We start from the raw sequence: 25,298 nt of genomic DNA on the forward strand, positions 1-25,298 counted from the left end.
CAGAACCTTAGTAACAGCTAGTTTATATCCTCCTTATTTTGTAATCCAGGGGATCAGAGAGAAGTTTATTTATCTTAAGCCTTTTAGTTCACTAAACTTCTACAAAATATCTCTAAGAGGGGCCTTGTTTTGTTACAGCTCAGGCAATACTGCTTTTTCATAATAAACTTTACAAAACATAATGCTTCAAATATATGGGAAGGAAAATAAACTTCTCTCTGATCCCCTGGATTACAAAATAAGGAGGATATAAACTAGCTGTTACTAAGGTTCTGTGGTTTCCACTCTGGCGTGTTTTCTGCAAGCCCTCTTTTTAATTAAAACACGCATGTAAAAATGTTAAATAAAGGGCTCTGTCTTTATATAGGCTTGTCTTTTAAAGTGTTTATTCCTCTACAAAACTTAATATAACTTCCACTTGTATGTGTTAAAAAACAGGCAAAGAAGCAGCCGCCTTATCTCTGATCTACTGGTTTACAGAGGCTGTTTTTGCTGACAGCTGCTCTGCTGCAAAAGCCTGCTGTCCTTACTAAAAAATGACCAGTGCTAGCCTAAACCTAGGGAAAAACTTTCTGTGTTTTTAAGCCTGGGTTGTTTCTGCGGATTTGCATGTTATTGAAACACCTGTGCCTGAGAGGCTAAATGAAGGTTATGGGTCTTCAGGTAGGCTTGTCTTTTCAACTGTTTATTCCTTTTCACCTCTCTTTGTTAAAAAGCAGGTAAAAAAGCAATCTTCTTCTCTCTGATCCAATGGTTAACAAAATAAGGGGTATATAAACCGTCTGTTACTAAAAATCTGGGGTGCTTCTGCCTGCTCTTTTACATTTTAATGAAACACTTATGCCAAGGGGGCTAAATACCAAAAAAAAAAAACCAAAAAACAAAAGTGTCTTCAGGTAGCCTGTTTTTCAAAGGGGTCTTCTTTTCTAATCCACTACCTTCAAAAGGCTGTTTCAAGTGGTTCACACTAAAAACCTGGGGGGAGAGGGGGGGGGGGGGACTTTTTCTTAGTAAGGGTTTTGTGGGCTTAGGTCAGGGATGCTTCTGCATGCTCTTTTTTTTAATTGAAATACCCCTACAAATAAAGAAATGTGTCTTCAAGTAAATTTGTTATTTCATGCGTTTATTTAATACGTTAAAAAGAGGGGGTTTTAGACATTACTTCAAAAAAACACGTTTTAAAATGGTTTATAGTATGTGTTGTTCAGCTTTTGTTACAGGGTCCTGGTTGTTTAGCTAAGAGCAGAACAGGGCTCTGCTGCAGCTTCACAGTTTTTACTAAAAAATAAGCAGTGCTAGTCTAAAACCTAGGGGAAAATTTTTTTTTTTGGTCACTATACATTACTTTTATAACCCTAGACTGTTTGTGCATGCTCTTTTTTTTATTAAAACACCTATACCAAAGGACTGTGCCTTCATTTTGGCATGTCTTTTACCTTTCTTTGTTAAAAAGCGGGGAAAGAAGCAATCTTCTCTCTAATCCAGTGGTTTACAAAATAAGGGAAATATAAACCGTCTGTTACTAAAAACCTGGGGTTTTAAGCCTAGGGTGCTTCTGCATAATTTTTTATTACAACACATACAAAAGGGTTGTGTCTTAGGTTTGTCTTTTCGAGTCATTATCCCCTTGCAAAACTTAATGTAACTTTAACATGTGCTTGTTAAAAAGCTTGGGTCAGAAGCAGCCTTCTTATCTCTGATCCACTAACTCACAGAGACTGCTTTTTCTTGCATTTGTATATAGGCATCTAAGATACTGGTTTGATCTTGCCTCCCAGCTTTGCCCTGACCCTCCTTTCTCTCTGCCATTATAGCCCATGCTCCCTCCTGTTTCCGACCCATCTCCCAGGTCTTGTTCCCCACTTACCTGTGGGGTTTGCTCACCTGTCCCCGTCGAACCTAGTTTAAAGCCCTCCTTTAAAATGGTTTCTAGTATGGGTTGTTCAGCTTTTGTTACAGGGTCCTGGTTGTTTAGATAAGAGCAGAACAGGGCTCTGCTGCAGCTTCAGTTTTTACTAAAAAATAAGCAGTGCTAGTCTAAAACCTGGGGGGAAAAAAACTTTTTTTTTGTCACTATACATTACTTTTATAACCCTAGACTGTTTGTGCATGCTCTTTTTTTATTAAAACACCTATACCAAAGGAGAATGCCTTCATTTTGGCATGTCTTTTACCTCTCTTTGTTAAAAAGTGGGGAAAGAAGCAATCTTCTTCTCTCTAATCCACTGGTTTACAAAATAAGAGGTTTATAAACTGTTTGTTACTAAAAAACCAGGGGTGCTTCTGCCTGCTCTTTTTTTACTGACACACTTGTGTCAAGGGGGGTAAATAAAGAAATGTGTCTTCATTTAGGCCTGTCTTTTCAAGGGTTTATTCCCTTAAAAGCCTTTCACCTCTCTTTGTTAGAAAGTGGGGAAAGAAGCAATCTTCTTCTTCTCTCTAATCCACTGGCTTACAAAATAAGGGGACTATAAACCGTCTGTTACTAAAAACCTGGGGTTTTAAGCCTAGGGTGCTTCTGCATAATTTTTTATTACAACACGTACAAAAGGGTTGTGTCTTAGGTTTGTCTTTTCGAGTCATTATCCCCTTGCAAAACTTAATGTAACTTTAACATGTGTTTGTTAAAAAGCTTGGGTCAGAAGCAGCCTTCTTATCTCTGATCCACTGACTCACAGAGGCTGCTTTGCTAACAGGCGCTTTGCTGCAGTTTCACATTGTTTTTACTAAAAAAGAGTGTTGTCCTCTACAAAACTTAATATAACTTTCACTTGTATGTGTTAAAAAACAGGCAAAGAAGCAGCCGCCTTATCTCTGATTTACTGGTTTACAGAGGCTGTTTTTGCTGACAGCTGCTCTGCTGCAAAAGCCTGCTGTCCTTACTAAAAAATGACCAGTGCTAGCCTAAACCTAGGGAAAAACTTTTATAAACAGGCTTTCTGTGTTTTTAAGCCTGGGTTGTTTCTGCGGACTTGCATGTTATTGAAACACCTGTGCCTGAGGGGCTAAATGAAGGTTATGGGTCTTCTGGTAGGCTTGTCTTTTCAACTGTTTATTCCTTTTCACCTCTCTTTGTTAAAAAGCAGGTAAAAAAGCAATCTTCTTCTCTCTGATCCAATGGTTAACAAAATACTTTGCTTCTTTGTCTTTCTATTCCACTGGTTTACAAAATAAGGGGTTTATAAACTGTTGGTTATTAAAAACCTGGGGTGCTTCTGCCTGCTCTTTTTTACTGAAACACTTGTGTCAAGGGGGGTAAATAAAGAAATGTGTCTTCATTTAGGCATGTCTTTTGTTTATTCCCTTAAAAGCCTTTCACCTCTCTTTGTTAAACAGTGGGGAAAGAAGCAATCTTCTTCTCTCTAATCCACTGGCTTACAAAATAAGGGGACTATAAACCGTCTGTTACTAAAAACCTGGGGTTTTAAACCTAGGGTGCTTCTGCATAATTTTTTATTACAACACATACAAAAGGGTTGTGTCTTAAGTTTGTCTTTTCAAGTCATTATCCCTTTGCAAAACTTAATGTAGTTGTAACTTGTGTTTGTTAAAAAGTTTGGGTCAGAAGCAGCCTTCTTATCTCTGATCCACTAACTCACAGAGGCTGCTTTGCTAACAGGCGCTTTGCTTCTTTGTCTTTCTAATCCACAGGTTTACAAAATAAGGGGTTTTTAAACTGTCTGTTACTAAAAACCTGGGGTACTTCTGCCTGCTCTTTTTTATTACAACACAAATGTAAAAGAAATGTGTTTTAGGTTTGTCTTTTTAAGCCATTATCCCCTTGCAAAACTTAATGTAACTTTAACATGTGTTTGTTGAAAAGCTTGGGTCAGAAGCAGCCTTCTTATCTCTGATCCACTAACTCACAGAGGCTGCTTTGCTAACAGGCGCTTTGCTTCTTTGTCTTTCTAATTTACTGGTTTACAAAATAAGGGGTTTATAAATTGTTTGTTACTATTAACCTGGGGTGCTTCTGCATATTTTTTTATTACAACACATACAAAAGGGATGTCTCTTATTCCTTTGCAAAACTAAGGTAACTTTAACATGTGTTAAAAATGGTGTATTACTAAAAGCTTATGGTTTTAACTTTTATAAAAACCCCTTTGTAAAAGGGCTACGTGGCTGGAAAATGCTGGGGGTCTGTTCCTTTAGATAAGAAAAAAACAGTTAAAAGGGAGGGGGACAGAGGAGGGGAGGGGGGAAAGGAGGGAGCTGGCTCTTGTTTAAAATCTTGGGATACTAGGATTGGTTCAGGAAAATGAATTCTATGACGCTGCTGTAAAACCACCTCTGATTGGGCCGATCCAAAGGAATTGATAACAAGTGTGAGAGGGTCTGAACCAGAAAAGTTGCCTCATTCTACAGAAAGACTTCAAAGGTGAGAATTCTCGCTCTCTTTCTGATTCCACCATGTGCTCTCTATCTTTGCCCTTTGCAGAGGGAGCTCTCTTTCTTGTCTTGTAACCCACCCTGATTCTGAATGCTTTTTTACCCTGTGCTTACTAAACAGACTCTGCCTGCTTCTCTCTGTCTCATTCAGATTCCACCATGTGCTCTCTATTTTTGCTCTTTGTCCTGTTCTTTTTTTTAACCTCTCTTTTTTTCTTAACCTACACTGGTATTGAATAGTTTCAATGCTTTTTTGCTCACTTTTTTACCCTGTACTTACCAAACAGGCTTTGCCTCAGTCAATTCCCTTTTTAAACCTAGTTTTTAATCATTTTAAATGCTTTTTTCTTAGTACCCCTTTATAGTTTTTGGCCATGTGCTTACTAAACAGGTTTTGCCTTAGTAAATTTCCCCTTTTAAACCTAGTTTTTAATGTTTGTAATGCTTTTTTCTTAACCTACATTGGTATTGACTAGTTTCAATGTGTTTTATTTACTAGGGTTAAACCAGAAAAGCTGCCTCGTTTTACAAAAAGACTGCAAAGGTAAACATTTTTTAATTTTACCCTGAGCTTTATTGTATTTTTCTTAGCCACTTTTTAATAGAGTTTTTACCCTGTGCTTACTGCACAGGCAATTTTTCTTTTAAATTTACTGGCCATGTGCTTACTACACAGTCAATTTTCCTTTTAAACCTAGTTTTTAATGTTTTTTTTTAACCTACACGGGTAGTCAATAGTTTTTACCCAGGGCCTCCCAAACAGGCTTTGCCTTTGTCAATTTTCCTTTTAAACCTCGTTTTTTCTTAACCTACATTGGTATTGAATACTTTTAATGCCTTTTTTAGCAAATTTTTAACCTGCCTCGGTATTAAATAGTTTTCACTCCCTTTTTTACCCTGGGCCTTTCAGACGGGTTTTGCCTTTCCCTTTTTCAACCTAGTTTTTAATATATTTCCTTTTTCTTTAAGTTTTATCCCCATTCTTTCATAACTCTCTCTTTTCCTCTTCATGTCACCAAGCACAAACATACACAACACTCCCCCATAGTCAAACACATACACGCGCACACTCTTTTTCAAAATGGCCGTCGGCGCCACACTTTGGCGCCAATGTTGTTTTCCTTCTTTTTTTTTCATTCCATCGTGTGCTGTCTATCTTTGCCCATTGCAAAAGGGGCTCTTCTTTTTTTTCATGTACGCTGGTATTGAATAGTTTCAGTGCTTTTTTATTCATTTTTTTACCCTGTGCTTACCAAACAGGCTCCGCCGTAGTCAATTCCCTTTTTAAACCTAGTTTTTAATGTTTTTAAATGCTTTTTTCTTAACCTTCATTGGTATTGAATAGTTTCAATGCTTTTTTATCCTGTGCTTACCAAACAGGTTTTGCCTTAGTAAATTCCCTTTATAAACCTAGTTTTCAATATTATTTAACTTTTCTCTTAACCCACCCTGATATTTAATACACCTTTTACATTTATCTCAAAAATTTCTATTCTTTACTTGCCTACCAAACTAAGCCTTTACCATCCTCTCTCCTTACTCAAACTCACTAAAAACCTCTTTTTTTCTTAACCTACACTGGTATTGAATAGTTTCAATGCTTTTTTATTCACTTTTTTACCCTGTGCTTACCAAACAGGCTTTGCCTCAGTCAATTCCCTTTTTAAACCTAGTTTTTAATCATTTTAAATGCTTTTTTCTTAGTACCCCTTTATAGTTTTTGGCCATGTGCTTACTAAACAGGTTTTGCCTTAGTAAATTTCCCCTTTTAAACCTAGTTTTTAATGTTTGTAATGCTTTTTGCTTAACCTATATTGGTATTCAATAGTTTCAATGCCTTTTTATTCACTTTTTTACCCTGGGCCTCCCAAACAGGTTTTGCCTTTCCCTTTTTCAACCTAGTTGTCAATATTATTTAACTTTTTCTTAAACTAGCCCTTCAAAAACAAATATTTCCTTTTTTTAAAAAGTTCTATCTTTCTATTCTTTCATAACCAGCCTCTTTTCTTCAATAACTTACCTCTTCTTTCAAATTTCCTTTTTTTCCTCTAAACCTTACTCAAACTTCTTTTTTCCCTTTACACTCTTCTTTCAACCTTTTTCTCTCCATGTACACAAGCACATACACACACAACACCTCCCCTAGTCACACACACACACACTTTTTCAAAATGGCCGTCGGCGCCACACTTTGGCGCCAATGTTGTTTTCTCTCTTTTTTTTTTTTTGATTCCATCGTGTGCTGTCTATCTTTGCCCGTTGCAAAGGGGGCTCTTCTTTTTTTTCATCTACGCTGGTATTGAATAGTTTCAGTGCTTTTTTATTCATTTTTTTACCCTGTGCTTACCAAACAGGCTCCGCCGTAGTCAATTCCCTTTTTAAACCTAGTTTTTAATGTTTTTTTAAATGCTTTTTTCTTAACCTACATTGGTATTGAATAGTTTCAATGCTTTTTTATCCTGTGCTTACCAAACAGGTTTTGCCTTAGTAAATTCCCTTTATAAACCTAGTTTTCAATATTATTTAACTTTTCTCTTAACTCACCCTGATATTTAATACACCTTTTACATTTATCTCAAAAATTTCTATTCTTTACTTGCCTACCAAACTAAGCCTTTACCATCCTCTCTCCTTACTCAAACTCACTAAAAATCTCTCCTTTCAAACTAACTAACCCTTTAAAAACAAAAATATTTCTATTCTTTCATAACCAGCCTCTTTTCTTCAATAACTTTTTAATTTTACCCTGAGCTTTATTGTATTTTTCTTAGCCACTTTTTTATAGAGTTTTTACCCTGGGCTTACCGAACAGGCTTTCTCTTTGTCAATTTTCCTTTTAAACCTCGTTTTTTCTTAACCTACATTGGTATTGACTGGTTTTAATACGTTTTATTCACTTTTATTACACTGCCTTAGTACATTTTCTTTTAAACCTAGTTTTTAAATGCCTTTTTCTTAGTACCCCTTTATAGTTTTTGGCCATGTGCTTACTTAACAGGTTTTGCTTCAGTCAATTCCCCTTTTAAACCTAGCTGTATTGCTTTTAATATTAAAAAGCTTTTCTTAACCTATGTTGGCATTCAATAGTTTCAATCCCTTTTTATTCACTTTTTTACTCAGGGCACCCCAAACAGGATTTGCCTTGGTAAATTTTTTTTAAACCTAGTTTTTAAGTATTTCTTTATAGTTTTTGCTTATGTCCTTACAAAACAGGTTTTGCATCACTTAATTACCCTTTTAAACTTAGTTTATAATGGTTTTCTCTTAACCTACATTGGTATTGAATAGATTCAATGCTTTTTTATCCTGTGCTTAACAAACAGGTTTTGACGTAGTAAATTCCCTTTATAAACCTAGTTTTCAATATTATTTAACTTTTCTCTTAATCCACACTGATATTTAATACACTTCCCCTAGTCAAACACACACACACATTTTTTCAAAATGGCCGACGGCGCCAACCGAAACGGGGGGTGGGAAGGCGGGACATAAGCCCTAAAAGGGGCGTGGAAACCTGTCAAAATTGCATGGTGATGAATACTATCGAGCTTATTACTACTCTGGCTGCTGCCCTGCCCTGGCCAAAGAAGGCCCTTGTGCAGGACACCAGCTAGCTGGAGACATCGGGGAGGAAGATGCCAGCAGCAGCAGGATGTCCCGGCTCACGCTGGGAGCAAAGCAAATGCAGGGCTGGTCTATGTGCTCATACCATCCCTCCCCTACCACACCCAGCAAGCCTAGAGCCACAGAAAGGCTGTGCTGCTTGTTACCGTGCTAGTGGGAACCGCGGTGTCCTGCTTCAATGCCCAGACCTACCAATTATTCCCACAGTGGGCAAGTCTCTCTGGGCCTCTGCTCCCCACTTGTGAAAAGGGGGAACTTCCTGGGCCAGTCTGTCTATCTGCTGCCAGCTCTTGGGGCAGGGACTGTGCAGGGCTGGGTCCTCTGTTTGCTGCTGTAATATGCCTCAGGGGCCTCCCTTCCAAACCTCGATGCAGCTCAGCTGTGCTGGAGCCTGGTCTCCCTTCCGCTCATGGCTGCAGCTGAGCTGGGAGTGCTTCACAACTCAGGCCTGGTCTGGAGGCTAGCAGGGCAGTAGCTGCTGCTTATGGGGGTCAAAGTGACTGGGGCATGACATGGCCTGGAGCCCTGGGAGCTGTCACCTGGGCCAGAGCCAGAGGATCATCAGAAGCAGGGCCACCCTGCTCCTCCTCTCCCTCCCTGGGGGATCATCAATAACCAGGCAATCCAGCTTCCCATGTGGGCCCTGCTGCCGCCTCCCTGCTGCTGCGGTGCTGGTGCTGCCCCTTCTGCCAGCCAGGACAACGGGGGGGCATCTCAGGCCTCACCCGGCTCTTGGTGCCTTCAGGAGCCACTGGACTGAGCACAGGACCAGCATGCCACCCGGCAGTGCAGTCCTGCCCCCGCCCTCGGGGCAGCTAGCACGGACACTGCCTGCCCCCAGAGTCAGGGCAGACCGTAGCTGGCTCCAGTGCCCTGCCCGCCGATGGAGCTGCATGCAGGCCACTGGAGGTCACTCTTGTGCCATATACAGAGCTGCAGCCTCCCCTGGGCCCAGGTGGTCAGGCTGGGGTGTGGAGCATCTCTGCTGGCAGCAATCACCTGGGGCCCACCCCGCAGGAGGAGAGAGCCAGATAAGGAGGCGGCTGCAGGGAGTTAGGGTCTCTGCAAAGCAGAGATGGGAGCCCTGTCACTGCTCTGCACTGACCACCGCAGGGCCTTGAGGTGTGTGTACACACATGTACACAGCCTTGGCCCTGGTTTTCTGAGGGATTTCTCAACACCCTGATGGTGCCCTGCAGCCTGACCCTGAGTATGTCTGGCAGCAAGAAAGTGAGCCATAAATGCAACCCCCCTCCTCGGTCCGGCCAAGCCACCCCGCTGACCTTTGCCCAAACGTCCCCTGGAGGCCGCTTCCTGGGGCGGTATAAAAGCGTGAAGCCGGGGCTCTAGCTGCTTAGCAAAGCACAGGAAGCAACGCAGCCAGGTAAGCCTGGAGTTTGACACGTTAGATCCTCAGGCTGGGGCCGGGGGGGGTACGTGGCTGGGGCTCTTGGCCACCTGTCGGTCAGTCAGCTGCATTTCAAGCCGCAGAGCATCACTGCAAAGGAAACGCAGCTCTGGCTGCAAGCGGGGAGGAGATAACAGGGAAAAGCCAGTCCTGCTCCCGGTGAACCAGCCTCCAGTCCCCATAGGATGCCCTGGGAATGCCACCGGGCAGCAGCTGCTGCCTTGCGCTAAGCTCTGTGCACAACCACGCACAGCGGGTGCAGGTGGCTGCCTGGTCTGCCCTGGGCAGGGGCACTCCCACCCCCGGGAGGTATGTGCAGCTTAATGGCACGACCCCCCCATGCAGACAGGACCATCAAACCTTCCTGTGTGTGTTCTGAGCCAGCCACAAAGTGCTGCTCCGGGGCCTGCACTCACGGGCCAGGGGCAGTGAGAACAGGCCACATCACTGGCTCCGATGCTGGGGAGAGCAGGATAGGACCGAGTCTGCCTGAAGGGACTCTGTGTTCTGCCTGCTGTGGCTGGAGAGGGCCTGGCCTGGCTGCCTGGGGCCATCAGCCCTCTCTGCCTGTGCTGGGGAAGCTGCCAGCCTTTGTCCCCGCCATACACACGCTGCAGCCTGTGGGGCCAGAGAGCAGGGAGCTGCTGCAGGCAGAGACTCCAGGCAGCCCAGCTTCGCAGAGCCAGTGTGCATGTGGGGAGACAGTGTCCTTCCCCCAGCGTGGTGCTGCTGTGCTGGGCTGGGGCATGCATGGTGGGACACATGGGGGTGCCTGTTTATTCTGAGCCCCCTTGTTTCCAAGCCGTGGAGCTGAACTCTGCTGCCCCCGTAGCTCAACTCGCAGTGGGCGCTCGCCTCCTGGCTTGCCATGTGCCAGGCTGGAGTGTGAGCGCTAGTCCTGACTCCGTGCAGCCCGCTGGGTTTGCAGCTGCTGGCTCCTGGAGCAGGCTGTGCCTACGTGTGCAGAGGGCACAGCAAGAGGCCTGGGGAGCTGGGGTGAGGGGCATGGGAGGGGGGAGCCATTCCACCAGGTGCGGGTGCTGTCACTGAGACGGCCCCTGCAGCCCTTCACCGCTGTGCTGCTCTCTCCTCAGCCCGCACCATGAAGGCCCTGCTCCTCCTCGCGCTCCTCGGCCTGGCACTGTTCGCTGCCGTGGCACGTAAGAGCCGCCACCCCTCTGGGGGCAAGGGAAAGGGAGGCAGGCTTGGGGGGCAGGGGTGGGAGGAAGGAATCAGGTATAAGTAAGAGATGGGAAGGGTGCAGGGAGCAGGTTGGCGGGTGAGGTGGGGAGGAGGGAAGGGGAATCACGCAGCCATGGAAGTGGTTTTAGTTACGAGGCAGCAGGAAGCAGAGAAGGATTCACAGAAATGCAGGGCTGCAAGGGACCTCGAGAGCCACCCAGCCCATCCCCCTGTGCTGAGGAAAGACCAGAGAACCTAGACCATCCCTGCCAGCTGTTTGTCCAACGTGTTCTTAAAAACCTCCAGTGCCAGGGAGTCCACAACCTCCCTTGGGAGCCTGGTTCAGACCTTAATTAGCCTTAGACATTTTTACCTATTCTCTAACCTAAATCTCCCCTGGCTGCAGATTAAGCCCATTGCTTCTTGTCCTGCCTTCAGTGGACATGGAGAACAACTGATCCGCACCCTCTTTATAACAGCCCTTCATGTATTTGAGAACTGGTATCAGGTCCCTCCCCCATCTTCTCTTCTCAAGACTAAATGTTCTGGCTTTTAACCTTGGCTCCGAGGCCAGGTTTTCTAAACCTTTGATCATATTTGGAGAGAGTGCAGAGAAGAGCAACAGTTTGTCCACATCGCCCCTAAAGTTGGGGCAGCCAGAACTGGACACAGGACTCCAGCTGAGCTCTCCTCTGTGCTGAGTAGAACAGGACAGTTATTGCCCATACAACACTCCTGTTAATAGCCCCCAGAACCTCCCACCACCCCCTCCCCACATGGCTTGGTTTGTGCTTGCAGAGGCTGCCGCCCCCAGGGAGGAGGAAACCATCGTGAAGAAGGTGCAAGATTATGTCCACCAGGTGGCTCAGACGGCCAAGGACGCCTTAACCAAGGTCCAGGAATCCGAGGTGGCTCAGCAGGCCAGGTGCGACCCCCCATCCCTTCTGACCCAGGGATCTCCCACCCCTGCCCAGGCAAAGCCAGCATCTGGAGAACCCTAGTGAGCAGGCTAGGGGCAGACACAGGGCTGGGAAGTGCCCAGCAGCTTCTGGAGCTGCAGAGATCTGCCCCAGCGAGCAGGAGCCCTCAGCCCCCTGCTCACCAGTGTGGAACACGCTGGGGTAAAACCCTGGGCCCAGGAGGCTGGTGACAAAGCTCCTGTGACCTTGAGTGTCCCACAGCTGCAGGTGAGGGCCATGGGTGCTGCAGGCCAGCACCCGCGTCACACCCATCCTGGCTGAGGCCCCCGAGCAGCTCGTCTGCACACAGTGCCTCTCCCGAGAGGCAAACACCGGGCTGGCTCTCGTACTCAGCCACCTTTCCAGTAGCTGGGGGTGCTCTGCTGGGAGAGGGAGCCGTCACACTGAGGCAATGGGGTGCAGCGAACCCCAAGCGCTCTGACTGACTCAGAATGCAAACTGGTTAATCCAGGGGCATAGGCAGGAGAGAGCAGGGGGCACAGTCCAGTCCCTCTGAGGACACAAAATACCCCATGAGTCGGTCATCTAATTGGCAGTTCAGTGAAAGGGCAGGGACTGAATGGGCCATGGACAGATGGTCCCTCTGTGAGCCCAGGACAGGATGGGGGAAGCTGGCATTGCTACTCCCCCTGCTGCACTTGTTCTGTGGCTAAGTGCACCAGTCCCATCGGTCCAGCACAATCCCCAGCCCACAGGGGGATGCCCTGTGGCCACAGGGTTCTCAGAGATCCAGGCTAGGCAGCGTGATTATAAAAGTCATGCCTCACCCAGCAGCAACCCTGCGCTGCTTATTAAAGCAGGATTTTATAGCACAGGGACAGCCACAGAGCCCCGTATACTGTCCTTCCCTCTCTGCCCCCGCACTGCATGGGTGTAACTCACAGCTTGAGTGCAGAGTCATGTTATTAAAGTGGCTATGTTAGACCTTTGCATATAGGGCCCCCCTTTTAATATAACCTTCTCCTCTGCTCCCCCCCCCCTCAGGGACTGGGTCAATATGCGTGCTGAGGACATACACCAGTTCTGGGATGTGCTAAAGGACAAGTTCTCTACACTCTGGGAGCAACAGCCCCCCTGGCAATGAGCCCCTCATCAGCAGCTCGGGCTGGCTTCTCAGCTGAAGAGTGCAGGTGCAGGATGTGCAATGCAAATTGTAACCAAATTGACTCTCTGCTCTAGGCAGAGAGCCCAGCAGCCATCCATCCAAGCGCTGTCCCACCTGCCTGTCTGTCTGTCCAGTAACAATCTCCACTCAGCTTGGCGTGTTCCTACGCTACTTCCACTGGGGCCCAGGAGTTTTGGTACCAGCTGGTGTGTTGGTTTGGAGCGGCTGGGTTTTTTTCCCCCTTATAAAACATCATAACTCAAAGTTTGTCATGTATTTTGCAATAAAATGAAATAAACTTGAGCTGCATTTGGTGGCCTTTATTGGAGTGTTGCAGTGAGAGCATACACAGCTTGTATGCAGTGAACAGGGCTCCCAGGAGCAAGCAGGACCGGGTTTGAGAAGCTGTTTGCATTCTCTGTGCAATACCCATCATTAGGTAAAGGCAGTGTTTGATTTTGGCAGGGCTGAGTCCCGGCACCTCTGGGCTTGCTGTAGCAGGTATGAATGTTGCTCGAGCTCCGGCACCTCTTTCATTAGAACTTAAGCACTGGGTAAAGGAGAAAGACTCAGCAGAACCAACTAGGATTTGGGAACAATTGCCCAGAATGGGATTTACTGGCCAATGAATCACCATACCCCAGGCTGAGAGTCAGGTGAGTGCACTGGCTCCCAGACCAGCCCTTACCCCAGTCCTCCAGCTATGCAGGAGACACCCATGCTTGGCGCATCCCAGTTCACTGCATGGCAATGAATGAAGTCAGCATTAGGCCTTCCCTGCATGCCCCCCCCCTTGTGCCACCTGCTTCTCGGGTACCTAGGAACGGCAGCTGCATTTCTAGTGGGAGGAGGACAGGGGAATGGGGTGCTGGTTACCTAGGGGAAATCTGGCCCAACGGGAAGATGCTGCTTTAACAATGGCAGCCTAGAATATGCTCTGAGGTAGAGAACAAGGCCACTGCTGTGGTTGGGGGCTCTCCGCCTGAGACACTGGAAAGGGGGCTGGATTTTCAGAAATTCCTCAGGATCAGGTCCCTTCAAGGTATCTGAAAATCTTGAGCCAGAGCGCAGGGTGGCTGTTCTCCTGGCTAGCATCAAGATGGGGCTTTGTTTAAACCTACAGCCAGCATAACCAGGTGGGCGGTTATTGTACGCAGACCTCAGAGCTGCCCCCCGCAGTGGGCTCATGGCCTGGCACTGGCACCAGCGGGTTGAAAGCAGATGGAAACAAGGCTTACAGGTGGCATAAAGGCTCAGGCTACAGCCAGCACTGCTGGGCAGCTGCCAGCTGCTGTCTCAATGGTAGTGACCAGAGAGCAGTGCACAGAACCCTTTCGCTTTGCTACAGGGGGACAGCTGGCACCAGGGCCTGGCCGGACCCCCCATCTTGGTGTGATGCTGGGATGGGGGTGGGTGTCACGCATACATTAACCCCCCAGATGGCTGCAGGAGCATGAGCAGCTGAGTTGGCAGGACCCACTCACGCCAAGTAACCATCCCACCCTGCTTGGCTCTGGTGAGACCTCAGCTGGACGAACCAACCCTTTGTGCCTCACCTGCTCTGTCCTAGCCAGCTCCGCTAATGACCCTCAGCTCTGACCTGCTCTGAACCACTCCTGCAACCAGCCAGGACCAGATCCTGCACCGGAGCTACCAGCCCTAGACAGCTGATGCTCCCCTCAACAGCAGGTTTCTAACAGCCCAGCTGAGCGCATCCCCCGTGCTCCATGCACAAGGGACACAGCTGAGCCTGAGGGGCTCATTCCCCTGGAGAGCTTCAATGGCCTCTCCCCATGTCTGCTGACGAACGCCCCTCAGCCCCACATCCGCATCTCCCTCAGGGCTCCCAGAGCTCTCAGGTTTGGCTGGGTGCAGCCTCCTCAGCCGCTGGGCCTGCAGGAAGGTGATTCTGATCAACGCCCCTTGGAAAGAGCCACCCTGGGGCAACCTCCTGCTCAGCTCAGGGTGCTCTGCAGGACTGCACTGGGCCTGCTAGAGCGTGGGAAAGGGAGCACTTGGGAGGGCTCCCCACAGGCTCTCCTCATCCCGTATCGCCTGCAGACCATTCCTCTTCCTGCCCCCCAACCTCCCTCCGGGTCTGCACAGCCCCTCCCCCTTTCCTTCAGTAACCTGCAGTCCATGGACCCCTGTTAGCCCCCACGGAGCTCCTATGTCTTCCCTGCCCCATAGTGCCTTCAGCCTCCCATTTGGTGCTGCCCCCGGAAATCCCCTGCAAACACAAGCTCCCCGTAACTTAAATCACTTTTATTTGACAAAACAAAGAAACAAGAATGAAGAGTTCAGGGAGGGGGGGAAGGTTGGGCAGGTGGGAGCCCCGAGCCTGGAACAGGGAGAGCAGTTCTGGGCAGGATGTTCGCAGCGGACTGGCCTTCGCCCTGTGCTGTGAAGCATGTGCTGGTTTCCACCCCAGCCCCCGCTCCCCAGCAGAGGGACCCTCGTTCTACAGCGATTGATCAGTAAGAGACAGCCACAAAGGGCAGAGGCGCTAGGGGGAGGAGGGAAGTGAGCACACCTGGTGCCTTCACCCGGATGCGCATTAGCAGCAGTGGAATGCAGGGCAGTGGCTGATCAATTGGGGGCTCATTGTGGCTAGGGGAGGGGGTGTCAGTCCCTGGCCTAGGGCCACTACTTGGCCTTGGCCACATTCTTTCGGAGGTTGTCCAGCAGGTTCAGGAAGCGGGTCTTGAGGCTCTCGGCATAGGGGGTCAGGCGCTCCTTGAAATCCTGCATGAGGGGCGTGACCTTCTCTCGGAAGGCGGTGAGGTGCTGGATTACCTTGGCCTGGTACTCGGCAGCCTGGGGGATGCCCTTCTCCCGAATCTCCTGCAGCTTCTGGGTCAGCTTCTGGCGCAGCTCGTCACTGTAGGGGGTCAGGTTCTTGCGCAGCTCATCCACATGCCCACGCATCCGGTCCCGGGCCTCCTCAACCACGGGGGCCAGCTTCTGCTGCAGGCCCTCCACCTTCTGCCTGGTCATCTCCTTCAACTCCTCACCGATGGGGGCCAGCTTCTGGCGATAGATCTCCAGCTCCTCTGTCCACTTCTTGTAGAACCGCTCCAGGAAGGGCTGAATCTTCTGTTTCACCTCCTCCATCTCCTTGGTCAGCTCCTGCTTCAGGGCCTCAGTGTCCTTCACCCACAGCCCTAAGGTCTCCTTATAGACGGGAGCCAGGTCCTCCTGCAGTTTCTGTGCCGCCACCGTAAGTGAGTCCAGGTTGTCAGCCAGCTTCAGGCTGCAGGGGAAAACAGGGCTGGGGTTACACACCACTGCATGGCCTCTCTCCTGGCAAAGCCCAGGGAGGCCTGGAGATGCAGCCTTGTTCCCAGCAGGGATGGGACAGTACAGCCGGCAGATAAGTGCTGCTCCCAGCCACTGCCTTATCATGGGACTAACACCGGAAGCTGGGAACTCCTGCCCGCTGATCCCAGCTCTACCACCGCCTCCCTCTGGCCAGTCACCCCACCCCACAGTTTCAGAACGGTTCACTCATTTTGGGTGCTCAGGTTGAGACGCTCGGGGCCTCAGAGTGGCTGACACCCCAGCTCTGGGTCAAGTCAATGGTAGATTTAACCTTTTCCATGCCTCAGTTTCCCCAGACATCCTGGGGACGACAAGGCTCACTCAGTGGAAGAAGCGAGACTGCTAGATCCACCGCAAACGTGAGGGGTGTGACAGCTGTCAGCTGCTGTGCAGTGCAGGCCACCAGGCACCCCACAGTGACAGCAGGGACAAAGCCCCCCTTAGCTCCAAGGGCAGGGCCTGCCGTCACCATTAGCTGCTAGGTCCTAGGGCCTGACACACACAGTGGAGCAGTTCCCATTCCAACCAGCAGAGGGCAGTGGTGCCACGTGGGGAGGTGGCTTCAGAACCGGGGGCACCACAGACTGCACATGTAGGGCCCAAGGCTACAGGGCTGGTGCTGGCCCTCCCAACAGCCTGCTCCTCCCCAGAGTCAGCAACTTACTCAAGCTGTTTGCCAACTGCAGAGGCCTCAAACTGGGAAATGACTTCCTTGCCACTGGCCTTGACGGTCTCCAGGTAGACCTGGACCATGTCCTTGAACTGATCCAGGGGTGTCTGTGGGTCATCACGCTGCCAGAAGTAGCGAGCCTGAGTCCCTGCAAGGAAAGCACAAGAGGGCTCAGGACCAGCTCCCCAAACCCCACTCTGGAGACACTCCCCACCTCCTGCCAGATCTGCCCCTGGTCTGGAGTTGGCAGCTGCTTGCGCTACCAACCAGGGGCGTGGTGGACGGTGCCTGGCTGTTCCAGCCCCCTAGGCAGGAAGGGTTTCCTGGGGGAGCCTGGCTGGTTTTACACATCTCTGGTCTGGAGAGGTTACAGGCTGGGTCCTTCAAGCGGGGGCACTGGGCTCACCTGGCCCAGCCAAAATTATAGCTCCAGAGCTCCTGGCTCCCAAACCTCTGCCCGCTGGCCCACTCTGCCCCTCCCTCCAACCCAAGTGTGCCCCATGCTATCCCTGCTGCAGATAGCTCGTCTCTGCTCCCTGGCCCAGACAGGTGCTGTTTTACAGCAGAGTCGTCTCCAAACCGCTTGTAGAATCGCTCTAGGATGGACGCCTTCTGCAGAGACTGCCGGGGCCTGGCCCCTTGCAGAGCAAGGCACATGGGTCTGCCCAGGGCTCTGACTTCTGGGCCTGGACACAGCTCCTCTGCCCTCCCTGCTCAGGGTGTCTGGATTCACTCCACCTTCGAGACTCATGCTGATTTCTGGCCCTACCTGTGAGGAACACCAGGGCGAGGATCACAGCGGATCTCATCTTCGGCTGCGTGTCTCAACCTGGAGGAAGCAAAAGAGTTTGGGGCTCAATAGAAGCTGCTTAACAGAGCAAGGAGGTGCCAGTCGATGATTGATCACTGGACGGTGACAATCTGGGACAAGCCTGGCTCCTTCTGCCATTATCCCCCCCCCATAAGCCACAGGGGAGACCCACTTACCCACCTGGCACTGCCCCATTCTGCCCCTGCCCACTTAAGGCGTCTCAGGGCTCTGCACTAGCCTGACTGGCGAGACCATGTAACAAAGGGCATTGGTGCCTTTACAACGGGGCAAGCAAGCGCCCAGAGGGAGGCAAAGGGTGTAGGACTCGTGATCTTTCTGCTTCCCAGCTATGCTGCTGCTGCCAGTTCTCCCAGGGTGGGGTGAGGATAGCGCCTCCCCTCCATCACCTCTCAGAGCAGTTAAACATGCCCTGAGTGTAACCTCCCAGGACAGAGGGAGGCTCCTAGCGCAGCAGGGCCACACAGAGAGCAGCTCCAGTGCCCCAGGACTCCCCAGCTCTCACCAGGAACCGTTCCCAGCAAGTCACACTCCTAGAAGGATTGAGCCGCTTACCAGTTTCACTGCCTCCTGCTGCTGCTGCGCCTCCTCCTGAGTGTGGCTTGTGCGTCCCCAATGCTGCTATTTATACTGGAGAGGGGATTTATCACGGAGATAAGCTCGGGAAAGCACTCCCGAGTTCTGATTATGTGGCGCTTAGAGTTCAAGGATCGAATACATCCCCGCTGTGGACGAGTGCGATCAAGGAGCAACTGCCTGGGAGGAGAGGCCAGAACAAACAGGTTCCTGCAGAGGGAGCCTCCAGACCAGCTAGGCTGTTTACACTTTGGCTGACCCAGATTTTCCACCAGCCCCATTGGGATCCCTCCCTACCTCCTGCCCTTCAGAAGCCCCTGAGATTCGATGTGAGCCAGTGGGCAAGTTTTGCATCCTCAGGGATTCATTTCTGTTTTCTCAGGACACCTCAGGCCCTCATCTGTTTCTTTTGAAACAATGAAAGGTGCATTAGCCACCACGTACCTGCCCCCCCAGCTCTAAAGTAACCACTCGCAGATCACCTCGTGTGCCCAGCACAGATCAGGCCAGCGCTCAGGCAAATGGGAACCTGCCAGGCACATAGCGTCGAGTCCTGTGGTGGTGTGTGCAATGGGGAGCATAGGACCACTGGAATGGAGGTGGGGCTCAAAGTCTGGAATACCAAATGCTCTGGCTTCCCAGTACCCTGCCACGGCCTCTGACGAACTCCCTCAATCCCCAGGCTCAGCCCTGGGGACGACCTCCAGAGCTGGGACTATCCTAAGGCAAGCCGCCTACCTAAGCATTATTCTGAGGAACATGGGGCTCGCCCCATAGCCCTTCCCCTTTGGCCCATATGGGGCTAGGGGATCAACTCCTTTTTCTGACCATTTAAACTGACATGATTCCTCACAGCCATGGCAGGAGGCAGCCTTCCTCAGCAGCCCAACCTGTGGAGTGCCCCATGGGTGGCACGACCCAGCATTAAACAGGCCGCAGGCCATGTGGTGTGAAGGGGAGATTAGGTCAGCAACTTGGCAATTGTTGCAATCTGGTCCGTTGCAAGGGAAAGGATTTGCTCTTCGCAGACATGGGCATGAGCTGCTGGGATAGTTCAGCAGTGGAGACAAGAGGGCAAAGAATTCATCCAAACTGCACCAAGGGGATCCAATCATGGGGCTGGCAAGGGCTCCTTCTGGAAGACAGCAGCATGCTCTGCATTTACTGCACCAGTTGCTTCATTATCACGTGGCTGGTCCAGCTGGTTCCTGCCTTTCTGGCCTGGCTCAGAGAGAGAAACAGCACAAGGATGGGGTGGATCTGGGGCACTTGGGGCAGGAGCTGCCCCAGACAGAGAATGAACAGGCCCCCGCTGGTCTCCAGCCACACCAGTGCTGGGGATGCTCTAGGACAAGCCATTCTCTTTCCCCTGGCCCAGAACAGACCTTTCCTGGTGGAGTTCTGGACACTCTCCTAAGGCCTTTCTTTATTCCTGCCCTGTGGGCATCATTCCCCTCCAGCTGTGAGCACCCATCCCGCAGTCCAGGCAGATCGCTCTTGGCCAGGCCTGGCTGAGGCAGGAAGGGCTGTTGGTGATTCACCAAGTGACTGACTTCCTCCCTCCAGCACGGCGACTCAGTGGTATGCGTGTGTATGTGTGTCCCCGTCAGGAGATGACACCAAGGAGTACCTTGGTCCACTCCCAAGCTGGCCCCGTTTCAGTTATGGGTTAAATCTCTCTGCCCAGGGCACTGGACTCACTGAGACGCCTTTAACTAGCAGCTTGTTCTGCAGCTATGTTCTGTTTCTTCACACTCTGGCTCGGAAGTGAGACAAGGCGACAAAGAGGATGGATGGATACCACCCCTCCTGATGCTGTGAGTGGATTTGCAGCAGAGCAATCACATGGGCCTTAAAGAGAGGGAAGAGCAACAACAGAGCTAGAGTCTGGTCGTGAGACGAGAACTGGGGGAGAGAAAGCAAGTGATAATGGAGGTCCCAGAGCAGCAGGGACTCATCTCCAAGCACTGCATGCACTGGAGGAGCTTAGACAGTGAATGATCTTACAGATAGATGCTCACAGGATCCACAGTGAGCTTTAGACAGGGAACTATCTATTCCCACTCTGAATTCCTTTGCTTTGCTCTCTATCTTCTCTGTGGGGGCAGGGCGGGTAAACAAGAGATTTCAGAGAAACATCAGAGCACAATTACCAGGAACCTGAAGGCACTACAAAATACAGGCACTTCTTCATTTCATCATCTGAAGCTGAGATAAATTAGCCAGGGAGACAGAAAGTGCAAATCCTGCCCATATCTGCTGAGTAAGTTTATTAGCAAAGCAGATAACATCTCATACCAGCAGCCATGGAGCTTCTTAAGTGAGGTCTGTGCTACCTTTAAAAACAGTTGGCTGCACTTGGATGCACAATGAAGTCTATCCATTGACAGTCAATGTATTAAAGGTCATCTAGCCTATGGAAGTGCTTGTCCATTTGGAAAGAATTGGCAAAGACCTTCCCACCCCGACACTTCCCTACACCCAGCCCCTGACCACGCACCTTCCAGCAATGTGTTAGTACAGTGGTTTCCAACCTTTTCCATTTGTGGACCCCTAAAAAATGTTGAATGGCGGTGCGGAGCCCTCTGGAAATCCTAGACAGTCTGTGGACCAAAGGCTGAAAACCAGTGTGTTAGTACGTTTCATCCTGAGGTGTTCAGCTCAGCAGGTCGAGGGAGTCTGTTACCACGTTATGCAGGAGCCCCCATTGTATCTATTTCAGCTTTGAAAAAAGTCGGGTGATCACCAGCAAGGGTGATTTCATATGGCAGGTTGGATAACAGACAAACATGCAGCAACTGGAGCGCAGCCAACCTTGGCACACTGCAGCCTTCAACTTCTGGGACGCTATTCAGAGAATCCAAGTCGGGCTGGCTTCTCCTTTGCAGCAGATATTGAGCAACACCACAAACAAAAGATCACAAGATCGTAATTATGATTTTATTTATCATGATCCCACTGTCCAACTAAGTTACTAGTTGCAAGTGACCCACAAAAAATGGACTAAAGATTTACTGAAAGTTGTTTGTTTTTAGTCCAGCATAAACAAGGAAGAAAAAAATACTTCGGACATTTCCAAAAAACAGAAATAATAGCAAAGTATATTAATATACATTCAACATACATTGCGCGTATTGATTACTACAATACAAAGCCATCATAAAAAAGTGTGATACTGCGAAATGGCACGGTTAAGCAAGTCCCTGCTTTTCTTTTGGATGGCTACTGTAGGGCAGCTGTCAACTCTCCCAGAAATACAATGTCATGTAAACAAAAGGAAAACAAATCAAAGATATAGCGCAATGTCAAAAAGCCTTTCAGTGTTTCTTGGTACCTTTTCACTGATCCGGCAAGCCCTGTCTGGGTCCCCCACCCCCACCCCAACACACACCGTCTAGTTTACATGTTAAAGAAAATGTAACTTGACAACTACACACCAATCAAACCACAGTGACATTAGGCTTTCTAGAAACATTGAGCTGGGAGGTACGTTTGTCAGTTGCGGATTTCTTCTCTCCCCTCCCCTCCCCTCCTCATTGCAGGTCCATTTATGACAATTGCTTTGGGGAAGAGATGCTGATAGCAAATTAACCTTTGCCATGCTGGTCTCACACTTCCTTCTGTGCAAATTCAGAGGGTTGGATTGATTTTTCCTTTATTTAAAAAAAATTCCAAAAAAGTGTCAGTAATAGGAATTTTCAGTTGTAGCTTTTAAAGTTCCAAAGGCAATGATGACACAAAAGACTCCCTTAGCCCCAACCACTGGAGGGGGGATTGGTTTCTATCAGTCAAGGAAAGAAATTCAAATGAATGAGAAAGAAGAGATCTATGCACATCTGAATTTGTATAAAGGAGAACACCACTTCTGCCACTGGCACAAGAGAAAAAACCAGTCACAATTACAATGTCATTAAAAAGAAATAAAATACTTTGAACAAAAGGTGCAAGTCACAGTTCAAATAGAGCAGAATCTAGTTAAAAATTTCTCTCAAACAGAAATTCCTTTTGTCTTTTATTAATAATAATAATAATTATAATAATAATAAAAACAACATTTACCATAAAACAATTCCTACATGATCAGGAGGAAAAGCTAGAAAAACAAAGAAACAACAGGTCTTCTTTACTTTAAACTGGGAGCTGGGGAAGAAAAAAAAAAGGTCGTACGTAGGTTTGGAAGGAAAAGGTATTAAAAAGGAGGGGGAAAATGATCCTTTTAGCACAATGACCAAAAAAAAGTGACAGAAAAGCAGACAAAGCTGAGCGAGACAAAGTGTATTGCACCACTGCTGGGTGTTCGAACCATCCCTTGGAAGAACCAGTGGGGTGGGGGATGTAATCTGCTCTGCAGGCTGGCTGGGGGTGGGTTGGATAGGCCACCACTGTGGTAAGGGAGACTGATGCTCTTGCCCCAGAGTAGCTCTTGGCCCTACTATCAGTTCAGATGCAAAGGATATGGAAATAAAACTACAGCATGGCCTTCTTCCGCCCTTGGGGCTGGGCTTGTGGGATGTGGTGTGCGCGGGAACCCTGGGAAAACGACTCTGAGTTTGGACTTGGTTTTCAGGAGCTCTGCTTATTGCTTGCCAAAGGACAGAGCTTCCAATTCCCTCCCTGCCCCTTGCTTCCCCTATTCAGCCAGGCTCCAGGAAGGCATTTGTCCCATGCTCTCCTCCTTGTCCCCAGAAAAAGATGATGTTGGACATGTCTTAAGAGTGGGGTTGGATGAAGGGGAGAACATTTGAGTTTGCACCATCCGTGGTTACCTGGCCCTTCGCATTTAACCCCCCCTCCAAACCAAATGCAAAACTCCAGTTCCATCAATCCTTTCACACAGGGTGTAGGACTCATGTTAGCTCTACGATAGCTGGAGTTACAGGCAAATATGATAAAAACGAAAGAAACCAAAGGAACAACACACTGAGGAACTGATTATGAGGAAAGGAGCCATGATATTTCAGTGAGAAATACTATGGCAATTTGGCGCAATGCTGCTAGATACTGTTGGTTTAAAATGGACCTTTTCATTTCAAAGCTGTATACAAAACCTGGAAGAGAGAGAGAAGAGATGGAGGGGTGTTAAAGGCCAGGACAAAAGACAGACATTTCTGCTTTAACATCCCTCTGCCCATCCCATGCTCCAGCCTGACACAGCCAGCTACATGCCCCAAGCACTCACGCTGCCAATGCCACAAGGGGCTTGGAAGAACAGGGAAATGAGCACAAGGAGGGGCTGCGCACCCCATGGAGGTGTGACCACTGCTCCATGCAGCTAACAGGATCATGGCAGATGGACACTACCATCTGGAGGTGCCGTGTCCTTCCACCACCAGCAGCAGCAGCTCCTGAAAGCTGCCCACCCCGCCCGAAAGGGGACGAGCTGAACAGACAGACCTGAGTCACCGCACAGCTGTTCAAAGAGCTCCCTCCTGGCTCCCTCAGCGTGGAGCCCACTTTCCTCACACATCCCAGACAGACAGGAGACATTGCTGCATGTGCTTGTCCTTGCCCAAATGCCCGAGGCCTTCCCTCACCAATCCCTGCGCTCCTCCCCAGAGACTACACAAAGCAGAAGCACCGAATGGCTACTGAAGGTCACCAGCAGCAAGACTCTGAGGGCGGCACTGTCAGCAGTGCAAACAACTGACCTCTGGAAGCTCAGCAACGAGATCCTCTATCTTAAACTTCATTCTCAGGACCCACAGCTAAGGGAGGGGCAAGGAGTTGTCTAGGGCTATCTAGCCCATGGGCAACTGCTACTGGAGATCTACCCTAGAGGCAGAAAAGGGAAGATCTGAACGTACAGAAACAGAGAAATACTCACTTCCTCCTCCTGCTACACCCCAGCCTGCTCCATCCCAAAGGGCACCTCCGGGTGCTTGTAGCTCAGGAGGACGTCCGTAATACACGTAGATGGATAACAAGAGGTGTTTAAATGCTGGCTGCCATCAGCTAGATTTGGGTGCTCTTGACCTTCCAAACTTTCCCCACAGTCTGCAAGACCAAAGAGTAACATCAGAGTTTGTAGGTGAAAGGCAGAAAACTCTCACTGCTACTTGGGACACTGGAGTCTACCAAGAGCCAAGGAGAGCAAAGTTGATTGGAGCTTCTGGCAGAGGGCTCAGGCAGGGCCTGAGGTGCCGAGTGTGGGTCAGAGCTGGCATGCAGGGCTGTCCCTCATTTTAACAGAAAGTCATTGCAGTGAGCATGACATGAAACCAGCACTTTGCCAATGTCACAACTACCTAAGAAGTCACACCGTGCTCTGTGCGCTACAGCCCAGCTGTCTCCCTGGTGCTCAGGGCATACAGGAGAGGAGGTGACGACAGATCTTGAGAAGCATGTGCGGAAATGTACCTGGAAATGTACCAGCCAGTAGTGTGAGCTTCACAGGAATCCAAGACAAGTGTCACTATACAGGGAAGCCACTATGCGCTTAAAACTGCAGCACAACCCAGAATGACAAGTGCCTGTAAGGGCTGCACCAGAACTAAGCACCAACACATGCTCTGCGGGGAGGTTGGTAACAGTGCTTAGAGTCAACCAGTGCAAGCTTTCGACACACAAAAGGCCAATACACCTCAACTCTGACCTGCAACAACTCCCGATCTTTCAGCCTCCACAGCTCTGCCAGTGCAGATCTATTATTCCAGCCCTTGGCCATGCTTAAACAGGGAATGCCAACTGTACCGTACTCTACAGTATTACAACATGCCTAACGCACTGCTGGCTCTATGCACAGGAATACCACCAAGGGAAGGGACTCTGGTGTGGACCCATATCTGACGGACGAGGATGACACAAATCAGCATCACTTCTGACCCAAACCAGGTTGCAGCAGAACTCAATCACCTCTGCAAGATGCCTTTTCAGCCGCAGGCAAGTCCTTACCCTCACTCTCCCTGGCACGTAGCTGCTGGCTGGCCATGAGTGATGACTGGCTGAGTACTGCATCAGACATCCGAGCAGAGCTTAGCGCTTTTCCAGCCATTAAACTCATTCCAGGCAAGTTATCCAACTGGACCTGAGGAGATAGGTGGCAGAAGGAGACAGAGTCACACCCCAGTGCTCCCCCAGGACCCAAGGCGACAATCACAAGCGCACATTTTCTTTCAGCACACTACTAAGTTATAAGGAAAGTTACCCAGGCCTGGACTATGACAGAATTGCTTCCTAACCCCAAAGGGCTGATGTACGTGGTGCTCAGCACA

The 25,298-nt window shown here is 49.1% G+C and overlaps 3 protein-coding genes across 12 annotated transcripts in view; 1 reads left to right on the forward strand and 2 right to left on the reverse strand.

Annotated features, from left to right (window-relative positions):
• The first annotated feature begins 104 nt into the window (after positions 1-104).
• On the forward strand, positions 105-12,994 carry APOC3 (apolipoprotein C3). 6 transcript variants are annotated; one of them, XM_030538102.1, is made up of 6 exons: positions 384-663; positions 4,247-4,381; positions 4,892-4,936; positions 10,519-10,584; positions 11,405-11,531; positions 12,571-12,994. In XM_030538102.1, the coding sequence occupies exons 4-6, from the start codon at positions 10,527-10,529 to the stop codon at positions 12,668-12,670; spliced, it is 285 nt and encodes a 94-aa protein (XP_030393962.1). In that variant the 5' UTR covers positions 384-663; positions 4,247-4,381; positions 4,892-4,936; positions 10,519-10,526; the 3' UTR covers positions 12,671-12,994. The 6 variants fall into 6 exon arrangements, with proteins under 6 accessions (XP_030393967.1, XP_030393962.1, XP_030393963.1 ...); XM_030538103.1 differs by having other exon boundaries at positions 4,314-4,381; XM_030538106.1 differs by lacking the exon at positions 4,247-4,381.
• Positions 12,995-14,950: 1,956 nt separating this feature from the next.
• APOA1 (apolipoprotein A1) lies at positions 14,951-20,911 on the reverse strand. Of its 2 annotated transcripts, XM_030538050.1 has the most exons (4): positions 18,067-20,911; positions 17,452-17,511; positions 16,677-16,830; positions 14,951-15,944 (listed from the first exon to the last, which is right to left on the reverse strand). In XM_030538050.1, the coding sequence occupies exons 2-4, from the start codon at positions 17,489-17,491 to the stop codon at positions 15,338-15,340; spliced, it is 801 nt and encodes a 266-aa protein (XP_030393910.1). In that variant the 5' UTR covers positions 17,492-17,511; positions 18,067-20,911; the 3' UTR covers positions 14,951-15,337. The 2 variants fall into 2 exon arrangements, with proteins under 2 accessions (XP_030393910.1, XP_030393909.1); XM_030538049.1 differs by having other exon boundaries at positions 17,452-20,911.
• A 102-nt stretch (positions 20,912-21,013) lies between these two features.
• Positions 21,014-25,298, reverse strand: part of SIK3 (SIK family kinase 3) — a 149,574-nt gene continuing 145,289 nt past the window's right edge. For 2 of the 4 annotated variants that reach the window (XM_030538048.1, XM_030538047.1), the window contains 3 exons: positions 24,979-25,111; positions 23,912-24,081; positions 21,014-23,135 (listed from right to left, as the gene is read on the reverse strand). In XM_030538048.1, the coding sequence (XP_030393908.1) occupies positions 23,924-24,081; positions 24,979-25,111 (291 nt within the window). In that variant the 3' untranslated portion in view covers positions 21,014-23,135; positions 23,912-23,923. Of the gene's footprint in view, positions 23,136-23,911; positions 24,082-24,939; positions 25,112-25,298 lie in introns of all 4 variants that reach the window. The other 2 variants (XM_030538046.1, XM_030538045.1) reach the window with 1 other exon arrangement.

The sequence above is a fragment of the Gopherus evgoodei genome, chromosome 19 (assembly GCF_007399415.2).
Source record: "Gopherus evgoodei ecotype Sinaloan lineage chromosome 19, rGopEvg1_v1.p, whole genome shotgun sequence".
Taxonomy (NCBI): Eukaryota; Metazoa; Chordata; order Testudines; family Testudinidae; genus Gopherus; species Gopherus evgoodei.